The 13,264-nt window shown below is 32.4% G+C and overlaps 1 protein-coding gene across 1 annotated transcript in view; it reads left to right on the forward strand.

The window, feature by feature from the left end:
• The first annotated feature begins 356 nt into the window (after nt 1-356).
• LOC133336176 (otoferlin-like) overlaps nt 357-13,264 on the forward strand; it is a 47,011-nt gene continuing 34,103 nt past the window's right edge. Inside the window, exons 1-2 of the mRNA XM_061544466.1 lie at nt 357-402; nt 8,735-9,143. Coding sequence (XP_061400450.1) covers nt 357-402; nt 8,735-9,143 — 455 coding nt within the window. The remainder of the gene's footprint in view (nt 403-8,734; nt 9,144-13,264) is intronic.

The raw sequence follows: 13,264 nt of genomic DNA on the forward strand, positions 1-13,264 counted from the left end.
AACTTATATTCAATAATAGAATTCAAATTTTCTTAGCATCGAACTTTTGTTTGTTTTCAAAGTATACAAATTGTTTCATGAATATCGAATAAGAAGAAAAACAAAAAAAGAGAAAAACAAACACTGGTAAAATATACCTTAAGGTTGTGATTGAATTGTTTGTGAGTTTTTTAAGTAGCCTTGTTTGGGCCAATTGAATATTGAGAAAAAAATATTATAGAAAATTAAAGAAACGTTTTCTAGACCATTGTTTTTTTTTCAATTTCCAAGTCAAAAACAGAGTCCATATAAAATTTAAGGGACACCAACAATATTGTAATTTAAAGCCGATAGACAACCTTGGTGTTAAAAAGGTTATGTATCATCAAAAGAATTCAGTTGAAGGACGTTCGCATGAAAAAGGTGATTTTTATTAAATTTTGGGTCAAGTTCTGGTTTACGTTGTGCTATCAAGGATTGTCAGCATACCTGCATTGTTCATTTGTGTCAATTGGTTGATGACGTTTCTTACCTTGCCCGTCAAGGTCACAAATTGTCTGGTGTGTATAAAAGTCATACATGAAACAATATAACGAAAGTGTAAACCAATATATTAAATAAATATATATGTATGTTAAGAATGATATTACTTTTTATTTGAATGAGTGAACAATATTTGACTGTTTGTTTAAAGACAGGTTAAAGATGAAAATTGAAATAAATTTGACCTTATAAATTAAGGGAAATTAGAATAAATTTCTGAAGCACAAAGTGTTTGTATGATAGACTCATAGTTAATTTTGGATATACATTGTCGGCGTACTAACGGAAAACAATTAAAAACAAATTGTTTTCACAACATAGTATATTTGTTGTCTAAATACATTCCAGGTCAAACATTATATATTGGTTGAGGAAAAAGACATTTTTTTTTTTTTTTTGTGTAAATGGTTTGAAACTGTTAAGGTTGATTTTTAGCTCCTGGGCGATGTTACCACTGCTAACATGACGGTCAACTTCGAACATTTCTCTGATTTTATCGGCATTTTCGATGAACGGATGCACCTAGGGAGGTGCATCTCTAACATCAAAAATTCCTGTACGAAATCTACAAAACCAAAATTGCACATAATCGGAACCATAAATCCATTTACCGAATTTTCTCTTCTCTTTAGATCCCTTAAGTTCTTAGCGTTTTTTTTTTTTGTCCCATACACACCAACAATGCCTTTATAAAACTTTTCAGAATGTTTGCTTTATTCATTCACCCGAATAACAGATATGTCATATTTAGTACTTTTCTTATGCCGTTAGTACGGCTTACCAAAACTTACTTTTTAACTCAAGTACTCAACGGTAACACTGAATCATATACAAATTTTATAATTCTATAATTACACAATAGCGATCATTATATGAAATTTCAATATTCTAGAGCAATTCATGCAATAAATATAGTTTGTACTCAATTAAGTACAATTTAGAATTTCGTGCACAGATGTGTACTATTTCTAAAACCTACTTCTTATAATGCCCGTACACAATAATAGCGACATTCCTTCAAAAGATACATCTTCAGGATACATTGTTTCATTAACTACTAAAATTTACTACCTTTTTATAACTATTATACACTTACAGATCTAATTTACAAACATCTAACTAACCTCAGGCCCGACTCCATTCGGCTACTCAATAGCAACTAATTTATTAAGTTGAGCACAGTTTAGTACATTTCGTACACGAATTATCAAAAACCACCTCATTACCACAACCCTGAACAGCAACAACGTTCCACATATTTAATTAGCAAATTTATCTCTATTCATCCTACCAAATCGTACAACTTTAGACCGGGTTTCCTAAACCACCTTATTATTTCAATCCTACAAACAAACAGTATTCTGCATACAAAATTGCACAATTAATATCAACAATAATTGGTGTTGTACAATTTATTACATTTGATACACTTTTAGTACGAGTTTCCAAAAACCCTTTGGTACCTCTACTATACGTTCCTTTAAGAAAACACAATCCAAATGAATCCGTTCACTCAAGATCAGTGCTACCATTTTTAGTAGGTACTTATCGGTACCATTTTCTTACATTTATAGTACGAATTTTCACAAACCCAGACGTATCAAACACATTCGACCTATAACAACACACATACAACAACAAGATTCATTTTAGTACTATTTGTGCCCTCATTTTAGTAGTTGTTGTACAAATACAAAATTTCATGATTCTGCTCTTCAGTCGTACTTTACTCTCCTTTTAGAACTTTACGTAAATTTATAGTACGAATTTCCTCAAAACTAGACTTAACGTTCATCAACGTACCAATACAACATATCAAGATCCCAGCTTCAGTCGTTTCATCTGGCCCTTGATTATAAGCCATATTGTAAATTTCGTAGCTTACCCCTTTCATGATTCGAGCTTTATATGTTCAACCAAATCTTAATTTTACTAAATTTAGTACCATTATTAATTTCCATAAATTGTACTAAATTTCGTACCATTTAGTACACTTAAATACGAATTTCTTAAACTTCCATATTTCCAAATTTCAGGTTTCCAGCAAAATCGATTCAGTCTATATCTAAATTGTATCAATATTATTGGGGAAAAAAATATCCATTATTTTTATATGAACTATAGGACTTAACATGCTTCGAAGTGTCCGATTTTGCAATGCAAGAAAAAATGATAATCGCTTGGTGCCAAGTGCGGACTGTATGGCGGATGCATTAAAACTTTCCAACCAAACTCCCGAATTTGCTGGCGAGTCACTATAGATGTTTAAAGACCACTGTTGACCAATTTTGCCCGTTTCTGGACAATTATAAATGGTTTAAAAAAGTTTTATAGTCGATTTTTATCTCCTGGGCGATGTTACGACTTCACTTCCATATTTAACACCCTGTAACTCACAACTGAATGCATCAAACAAAAAACAGCAACATTAATTTGTTTTACTGTGAAATGCCACCCTTCCAACGAGAATAAATCTGAAATTGTTTGATCGATATTTTACGAGAAATCCATCATTACATCTATCTGCCGAAAAATAATGGATTAGTTCTTCTCAACCTAATATATTATTACGTTTCAAATTTGGAAGAAATTCAATATTCCATTAGCTTCATATTCAAAATGCAAGCCGAATTTGGATTAAAAAAATTAAATAAGGACTATTGTAAGTCGTGGACGTAGACTTTTTAATGAATATTATGAGGCGTGGAGTTTTTAAGGGATACATTTTCAAGACGTGGATTTTTAAAGAATAATTTTTAAAGGACTATTGTGAGTCGTAGATTTTTAACCCTTTGTGGCCCAATGTTGCCCACATGCAACAAAATGTTATAGAAGTTATATTTAATATGCAGCTAGTAGCTATATATTTTTTGGATTTCATATGTCAAGACCTGATTACGGACGTCACATATCAACGGAAAAATTTAAAAAAATTAATTTTTTGGTTAAGTTGTGAGCTTTTCAATAACGAGAATAGGGCAAAAATGTGTACAGTACTAATATGTGTATACAGTCCAAATTATTTAAATCGCTTCGTATTCGAATTGTACGAATTCTGTCATAAGAATTATTTTTGATTCTTGTAAAAGAGATTATAGAGAATAATTTAAAATGATTTTTCCGTCGATTTGGCATTTGGTTTTCTTGATATTGGACTTTTATTTTTCAGAAAGAATGGACTGTATCTCCCGAATGCAAGGACGTAGAGATGTCAAATTTTGTTCATATCTTATTTAGGATAGATGCATTGCATCTGTGAACGGTAAAATGTTCTATGATTGCGGAAAAATTCGGGGCCAAAGGGTTAAGGAACATTTTTAAGGAACATATATGGGCAATATTGCCAATTTTTTAACATAGCTGAAGCGGAGGTTCACCCCTTTATAACTCGGGAACTACTTAAGTATATGAACAAAAGTGAATAGTTTTGGGTTAATTGATCTGTCGTTGCAAACTGTTCATGATATTGACCTCCAAACTTTATTTTGGTGGAAGCTGTGTCTACTTTAATGTAAAAAAAATGTGTAAAAACAGGTTGAGGCGAACCAGTTTTTTTATGTTCTCTATCGATTTGTGACTAAGCCACTCATTGCACGGTCTTCGTGTCAAAATAAAACTAGAATCTACCTTTAATTGATGCTGATATTTTGAAGCTCGATTTTGAGTGTTTTTTTAATTTTACTTCTAGCTTTAATACGCAGACAGGAATTTATAAAAATCGTTTATAAGATTATTGTAGTCGCGAATCTGCGTAATTTGATATGTATTTTGTGTATGTAGTATGCACAGCTTCAGAGTAATACTCATCCGAAGGTGCGAATTTTGTGCAATTTTGTCCGCTTCAATAAATGACCTCATACGGATTTTGATTATTTTCGAAAACAGAACTTTTAAAACTTCAACCGAAAGAGAGATGTACGCAATTTATCTCAAAAATAGATTGTGGTGGCACATCCATGGTTCTTAATGGACCACATTGAAATGGATGCGCGTTAATGGCATATGGATGCGTGTTAATGGCATATGGAGTTTTTGGAAATTATTCGCGTTTTACGATTTTTTGGGTACTTCAATGTAACGTGCGGCACATCTTAGCCGTCAAATGAAATTTCGCAAAATATATATGGATTGGAAGATAAACTTCAGTACTTCCTGGAAACCGCATGCGCATCAAATGATTTTGAGAATTGCGTGATTTAGACGCAATTTATTTCAAAAATAGTGTGAGCTGGCACATCCATGGTTCTTAATGGACCACATTGAAATCGGTATAGATCGATGTATTTTTTTAGGGTGCACACCGAAATCGGATGCGCGTTAATGGCATATGGAGTTTTCGGAAATTATTCGAGTTTTACGATTTTTTGGGTACTTCAATGTAACGTGCGGCACATCTTAGCCGTCAAATGAAATTTCGCAAAATATACATGGATTGGAAGATAAACTTCAGTACTTCCTGGGAACCGCATGCGCATCAAATGATATTGAGAATTACGCGATTTACACGCAATTTAAAATGTATATTTCATAATAATATTTTATTTTAAGATTTATTCCTATTTATAGAATTCTAAGATTTATCGGAAGGGTCTTGATATAATCCGCAAGGCGTATACTTATACACAAAAAGTTATTATTATTATATATGTAAATTTTTCGGCGAAATTCGGGTAAAATAGCAGAATAACCCCAACATTTTTTCTGAAATTTCTTGTCTACAATTCAAAAAATAAATATGATGACATTATTTTTTCGAACCAAAAACAAATATTTTTCCTCAATATCATGTTTTGTTGTCGCTTTGATTTAGAAACCGCTACACGGACATGTGTGATTTTGATATCATTTGATTCACCATGGTGTTTAGATTATGTAAATATTTTTAAATTAATTTTTAGGTATGTGTATGTCATTAATATAATGAAAATATTGATGTAATCTGCTATATTTTTTAATTTTTCTCATATTTTTAATTTTTCTCATATTTCGTGCAACTTTATCGTGATTATTATAGTATATTCATATTCTTATTTTACGGAGGAAGGTATATATATACGTTTTTGGTCAATATAATAAACTGCGTAATTTTAAGATTTTTTTCTTATGCCCAAAATTAAAACCTCGATAACTTTTGCGCGCATCAACCAAAAAATTGATCGCGAACGGTTTCGGAGTCAGAACATTTTTCTCCATATGTGTACCAAAAATCATTGATGTGCCACAAAAACAAAAGAGCTGATTTTTTGAAAATGGAATATTAAAAAATTGGCAATATTGCCCATATATATTCGTCCAATTGTAGGTAAATGGTACACCAAAGTCCCTATATATCTTTCGATTTGTACGAAAATTGTCATAGCGTACTAAATTAAGTTTAGAAAGATGTTTGTTAAATTTCGTGAAAATCGGTTCAGACTTAGATATATCTGACATATATTTTCGTCTGATGTTATGTAAATGATGTACCAAAGTCCCTATATATCCTTCGATTTGCACGAAATTTGGATTTATAAGTATATGAAGAACTCAAAATATGGCCGAATGCAAAAACATATTGAAGTAAGTGTAACCTAACATGTGACAAGTTTCGAAGAAAACGGTTTAGATTTCGATATTTTGCTTTGAATTTGTTTACATAAGCTTGTCCCATTGTAAGAAACAACTCTATATCTGACCAACATTTCGTATAGGTTGCAGAATGACATGTTTAATTTCATGTTAACGGTCCTTCAAAAATGCGACGTCTGTTAGGATTCCATCTGTTGGATATACCCAAAGTGGTGAAGGGTATCATATAGTCGGCCCCGTCCGACTTTACTACTTTCCTTATTGGTTATTTTTGTAATAATAATATACATTTATATTTCACCTAAAGCCAATAATTGTAATGCATGTGTGTGTGCTTTATAGCATGCGTACGTACACTGCGTAAAATTTATGGAATTTCAATTATTACAAAAACATGACATTTCAAGTACACCTCCATTAAAATGCAAAGGCATATTTTTACAATCTATTAAAAGAGCAAGCACGTGTTCTAGATAGCATAATTTTTTTATTTGGCAAAACTGTTTTTATAGCAACTGCATCCAGCATAAAATGCCTTTAAATATTTATTTTGGGAGAAAAAAATGTCTTTAAATATTTATAAGGGAGAAAACAAAAATAAAATTTGTAGAACGACCCATTTTACTTTTATATATTTGTAAACAAACATATCTACTAATTTGTTATGTACGAATAAAGAACACAGCTCCCCCGCATAGAATAATATATTATCCATTATGAAATTATTATTGAAAACACAACATTCTAATGGCAATGACTTATTGCTAGAACAAATTTGTCCAAAAAAATTGTTTGTATGTGTGTTTAACTAATTAGACTTTTCATCGGCATTGTGGCTTATGTCTGAAGTTTGATGGATTAATTGCTGGCCAGGATAATTAATGTAATGAAGACAAACCATGTTTTTGTTTTTCTTTGCTTTTTTAAGAATAACGCGACCGACAAATTGCCCTTTCGGCAATAAATAATGTTGTTGAAACCTCATTTAAAATTAACAGAAAATTAAAACTTCAGTCTATGTTTAAGACAAATTGATTTGATGTTAATTAAATACGCTAAGTATGTTGTGGTTTAAACAAAACAAAAAGTTTCGAATGGATTTTTTTTTCGGGGCATTTAATAGAGAAAAAATTAAGAAGACTTCAAGATATCAAATGTACTATAAAAATATATAATTTTTTTCGGAAAAATTGTTAGTAATAAAATTTGATTTTTTTTTTCAAATAAATAGCATCGTGGTGGTTGAATTTCATATTTTATTTCTATTTGATATCAAAAATTCCCCATCCCTTTAAAATGACAAATTTCCATTATGTTGATGATTTCCGAACAAATTGTTAATATGTAAATAAGTAGCTTATATATTACCTTAGCCATATGCAGTCAGATTGTTTGTAAATATATGTATTTCAAATCCTTATCAAAATAATGACTTAATACACAAACATCATTGGTATGTTCTCTAAGCCAACTGCCTGCAATGATAATATTTACATTGAGGGCGCATAAACATACATACATACATCCATCCTTCATACTTCATCGAATTGTAAAATATATGTCTGTACAACATCATTTCATGGTTATCAGTTACTATGACGGTAAATATTATGGGGAGGAAGGGTTTATCATTGCCATTTCCCTGAAGAATATGAGCACATGTTTGTTGTATGCCTATTTAAATTTCTTGTGTCCGGAAAATTCTAAACATTTTTTAAGAATATTTTTTCAAGGAACAATACAAGGCGTACATTTTTTAAAGAATATTTTTGAAGAGGACCAATACAAGGCGTGGATTTTTTAAAGAATATTTTTGAAGAGGACCAATACAAGGCGTGGATTTTTTAAAGAATATTTTTCAAGAGGACCAATACAAGGCGTGGATTTTTTAAAGAATATTTTTTCAAGGACCAATATAAGGCGTGGATTTTTTAAAGAATATTTTTTCAAGGACCAATATAAGGCGTGGATTTTTTAAAGAATATTTTTTCAAGGACCAATATAAGGCGTGGATTTTTTAAAGAATATTTTTTCAAGGACCAATATAAGGCGTGGATTTTTTAAAGAATATTTTTTCAAGGACCAATATAAGGCGTGCATTTTTTAAAGAATATTTTTTCAAAGACTTTTTAAGGTGTGGATTTTTTAAAGAATATTTTTTCAAGGACTTTTTAAGGCGTGGATTTTTTAAAGAATATTTTTTCAAGGACTTTTTAAAGCGTGGATTTTTAAAACATATTTTTCAAGGACTATTATAAGGCGTGGATTTTTAAAACATATTTTTCAATGACTATTATAAGGCGTGGATTTTTAAAACATATTTTTCAATGACTATTATAAGGCGTGGATTTTTAAAACATATTTTTCAATGACTATTATAAGGCGTGGATTTTTAAAACATATTTTCGAAGACCATATCCGACAATCAGGCGTGGATTTTTAAAACATATTTTTCAATAACTATTATAAGGCGTGGATTTTTAAAACATATTTTTCAATGACTATTATAAGGCGTGGATATTTTTCAAGAAAGATTATTTTCAAGTTCAAAAATTTTTAATCATATTCTCAAAATATATTTTCCCAGAAACAACCTAATTTTTTGCCAAATAATAATAACATTTTCTTCACCATTCCTCTACAGATTCCAGCGGTACCCTGGCATCCAGTGGCGGTGGTGCGTCCAGTGGTAGTGAATCATCGAAAAAACGCCTCCTTAAACGTGTCGTATCCAGTGCTACTTCAAATGTTCAAATACCCTCAATATCGGCAACAACGCCAGGCGCATCTTCCACAACACAACCCGTACCGATTGTACCCAGCCGACAACGTGCTGACAGTAGCTATGGCAAGTCACAAAGTCGTAGCAATTCAGTTGGTGGCGCCTCGCTGGGTGGTGCTGCATCCAGTGATGCTGGAACACCCGGTGGCAGTCCAGTACCGGTTGTCAAGGAGAAGCGCATAGCCATGAGAGCGGTGCGAAGTTTAATGCGTTTGGGACGTAGTCGACAAAGTTCACAGACACGTGATAGTAGCACCGAGGATGAAGGCAGGTAAGTAATACAAAACGAAATGAAATGGAACGATATATGTGACAAACAGGAAGGCAAACAGGAGAGTTAATATGGTGTGAAGATGAGAATATGGCCAGCCAGTCATTCACAAAACGCTAACAAGAAAAACAACGCTGTGCAAATATTATTAAAGTGTTGTTCTTTTTTGTGTACAAGTCAGCGTGTGTGTCACATATCCTCTTTTAAAGTATACCAGGAAATGAAAAGAAATGCATTGATGCTTCGTTTGTTCGCATGTATTGAATACAATTTTCGTGGAATTGCATTCATATATTTCGTATCGACCAAATATGTTTGTGAAATGAAACGTAAATAGCAACTTTGGGAATTATGAGATTATATATTTGGCAGCATATAAATGGAAGGTGTATTCAATGTTGTAGTTATGGCGGGTTATTGGTACATAGTATTATGGTTAAGCAAACCTTCAACTAATGATAACATGAAATGTTTGTAAGAACTCAACTTTTGAATTAATTAGCAAAGAGAAGGGACAAAACTTCCAGACATGTTAAATACGAAATCATCTCTAAAAGGACTCTTTAAAAATTGGAGGGAAATATTAGGGAAACTTGATTTTGTGACGTTAATTATTTTCAGGAGCCCTCGGAATAAGGAATATAGGTTATTTGGCGCACTATTGACTAAAAATCGAATGAAAATATATATGGGAGCTATATCAATAATTCATCTATATTCTAAAACTCAATGTTCTACGCACAATTTCGTGTAAATCGAAAGAAATATAGGGGCTTTAGTGCACCATTTATATAAAATCAGAGGGGAACTATATCTAAATCTGAACAAATTTTCACCAATTTCAATAGGGTTCGCCATGGGTCAAATAAATGAGCTGTATCAATCTGGAAAATATAAAAAACCTTGCAGCTTATTAACTAGAAATTTTAAACTTTGCGACAGTTATTTATTTTGATAATTGCGATACATATGAATCAAAGCTAGTGATATAACATGAGAGATTCATACCGATTCGCCATTGCCGAATGTGCCCCAGTCATCATTATATTTAAAATAACTTTTAAACTTACCTTAAACATTATCTGCCATTACAACTGTTGCCGAACTGAAATATAAATAAATGAAAGGATTTTCAATATTAGTGAAAGGATTCCATTACAATGCAAAGCGCACAAAATACCTCATTATGAGGATTCATGCAATGGAGTTAATTGGAAACATATTGTATTCTTCATTGTTGTTGCAACGAACATTCATCGATCCGTGGAACTGTAGTATAATGTATTGTACTATTTACAATTTCATTAATATTTATAAAATTCCGTTGTTGAGAATAAGACTTGGAATTTTCTGTAACATTGCTTCCTTTGCATAACGTTTATTGTAATCCATTTGAAATGTAATCAATGTAAAGAATCAAAAAATAACTTTTGAGAAGAGAAAAAAGTCGGTGGTCGTGTCCGGTGAATATGGTAGTTAATTTCTGCACAGGGGAGAGGTAGTACCTTTGGACATTTTTTGTTTTCAAGTCTCACAATTTTTTTATAATTTTTTTTTTAATTTTAACTGATAGGTACATATGTAACCTTTAGACTGAATATACATATGACATACTTTATGTTCTGTTTAAATGGTTTTGGTACTGTTTTAAGGGGACCCCCCCATTCTAGGTGTCAATTTTTTTCTGATTAATTCGAATACTCTAATTCTAGAATGTCCTTACAAAATTTCAAGTGAAAATCTCAAGAACTCTTGAAGATATAGCTGATTTGTTGTGTTAGCATCAAGTGACGGCAAGAGTGATTCTCAAACTTTAAACGCATTTTTCTCGAAGCAGTATGGCGGGCACGATAACTCAAAAACTAAAAATTCCAATCGGTTCCAAATTTTGGCACGTTTCTCTGGGAGTGTATAGCTCTCGTATGAAGTAGGATAAAGCCAATCAGTGAAGATCTTCCCTATTTTTTTAACTTAGTTTGTGGTCAAAAATAGGTGATTTTCCAACAAAAAAAGAAAAATCAAAGTTCCGCCATTTTGTTAATTGTTGTGCGAAGTCAATAATCCTAGTTCATACGAGAGCCAGACATGTACTCGTTCTAATACAGTTGGAATTTTCGGATTCCGATGTTCCAGTGAGGAGTTGTCATGCCCGCCATCAAAAATAAGGACTTTTCTTTGGTCACAAAAAAACAAAAACAATTTTTGTAAATAATTTTTCTTCCTTTTTAAATCTTCAAATATATATGTGCAAAGTTACAAACCTTAAAATGCATTAGTATTCATTTACAAGCCCATTTAAAATCTTAAAAATAATAAATCTAAACTTTAGACTCAATTCAGTACGCTACGCTGAATTTCGCGCAAATCGAAAGAAATATAGTGGCTTTAATGCATCACATAAAATCGGACGGAAATATTTGAGAGAACAATATCTAAATCTGAACTCTAGACTCAATTTGGTATGCTGTACAAATTTTAGTCTCAATCGGATAATTATTAGTAATTTTGTTGTACTATAATTGTGTTGCAGTTATGTCATTTTGTCTCAGAAAATATCGTGTTAAAATTACGTAACAGACATAAAACCTTAAAAAATAAAAAAAATAACAGTGAGCAAAGCAGTATAGTCGGACGGGGCAGACCATATGATACCCAACACAACTTCCACGAAAATCTAACTTTGCGTTATTTGCAACCTCTTCACACCTGACTAAAGGTCGACAAATATTACTAATAATCAGAAGACGAGGGCTGTACTTGTCCTGATTCTCTTTACCTTGGTTATGTTGTGATTTTGCGCTTTCAATTGTGGCCTATAGATCGACTAAAAAAAAACAAAAAGTTAAGTTTACGGTCCACTTCATTCCAAAATTATTATCTGATCATCACCGAAAATTATAGGCGTTGCCCTTGGCCATACCTGAATCCTCATGGAAAATTTCAAAGCGATCAGCGCGCTATATTTCCGCCCTCTAGTGTGGTAATGGGTTACTAAATAATGTCTGAATACGTAAGCACCTGTAAATATATGAGTGTAACTCCCACATCTGAGGACATACGACCATATAATTGGTATCAATTTAAAGGTCAACCACTCCTCTTGAACATACTAAGGTCTAGGTCCTTAAGGGGCAAATATATACGCCATAGAATACAAATTTTGCCATTTTTCACACAAAAGTCAGGGTCCATTTGACCCGCTAAATATTGACCGTTCTTTATTAAAACAGGCATGCTTATTCTTTGGCTCGATCCCTTTCCCCATACAAAAATTCGCGCTGTTTGGGCCATAATTGCCGCCTCTGGAGCGACTAGAAAAACCGACAAGAAGAAAGAAACCGATCTTTTCCAAAATTTCGTGAAGATTGGTCCATAACTGTGGCCTGTATCGTGTTTACAAATTATAATGGACAGACGGACGGACACACATGTCTATATCGACTCAGCTAGTCGAGATATGACGATCGGTATACTTAAAGGTGGGTCTAGGACCAATATTTCGCGGCGTTACAAACTTTTGGGGCTGCACAAAGCTATAATACCCTGGCAACATAGTTGTGTAGGGTATAAAAATAAATACGGCCATACTCCATTTTTATAGATTTTATAACGTTTTTTGTTTATCCTGTAAAATTAATAAAAGTGTAGTTACATCTGTTTGTATTTATGGTGAATATATAGTGTATAGGATCTCCGGTTTATGTTTTGCAATTTGTGCCAACAGAATGACAAACCAAGTAAAATGCTAAAAAAAATCCAGCCTAAAATCCCACATTGATATATAAACCCATAAATTAAAAATCGGACGGGACGACTATATAACTCATGGAATTTATCCCATGATAGTAACATGGACCAGAGCAAACATTCTTTGTCAATAGCAAAAAAATTGGCTAAAACGACCGAAAATGAATTTCTGAACCTCTAAGAACCCGGAATACCAAATTACAGCCACTTCAGGGGGGAAATGCGGCTATAACCTTAAAAATGGGAATACATTTCTTTTCTGCACAGATGTATGTCAGCCTAAAATCTTCAGACTTAATTCGGACTTAACAGGGTTATTGGTGTAGCATTTCCACGAAACCTAAGGAAAATATGAGATATATCTAAATCTGAAC

Source organism: Musca vetustissima, unplaced genomic scaffold, assembly GCF_032173495.1.
Source record: "Musca vetustissima isolate MV318-11 ecotype Yass unplaced genomic scaffold, APGP_CSIRO_Mvet_v1 utg8195, whole genome shotgun sequence".
In the NCBI taxonomy this organism is placed as follows: Eukaryota; Metazoa; Arthropoda; class Insecta; order Diptera; family Muscidae; genus Musca; species Musca vetustissima.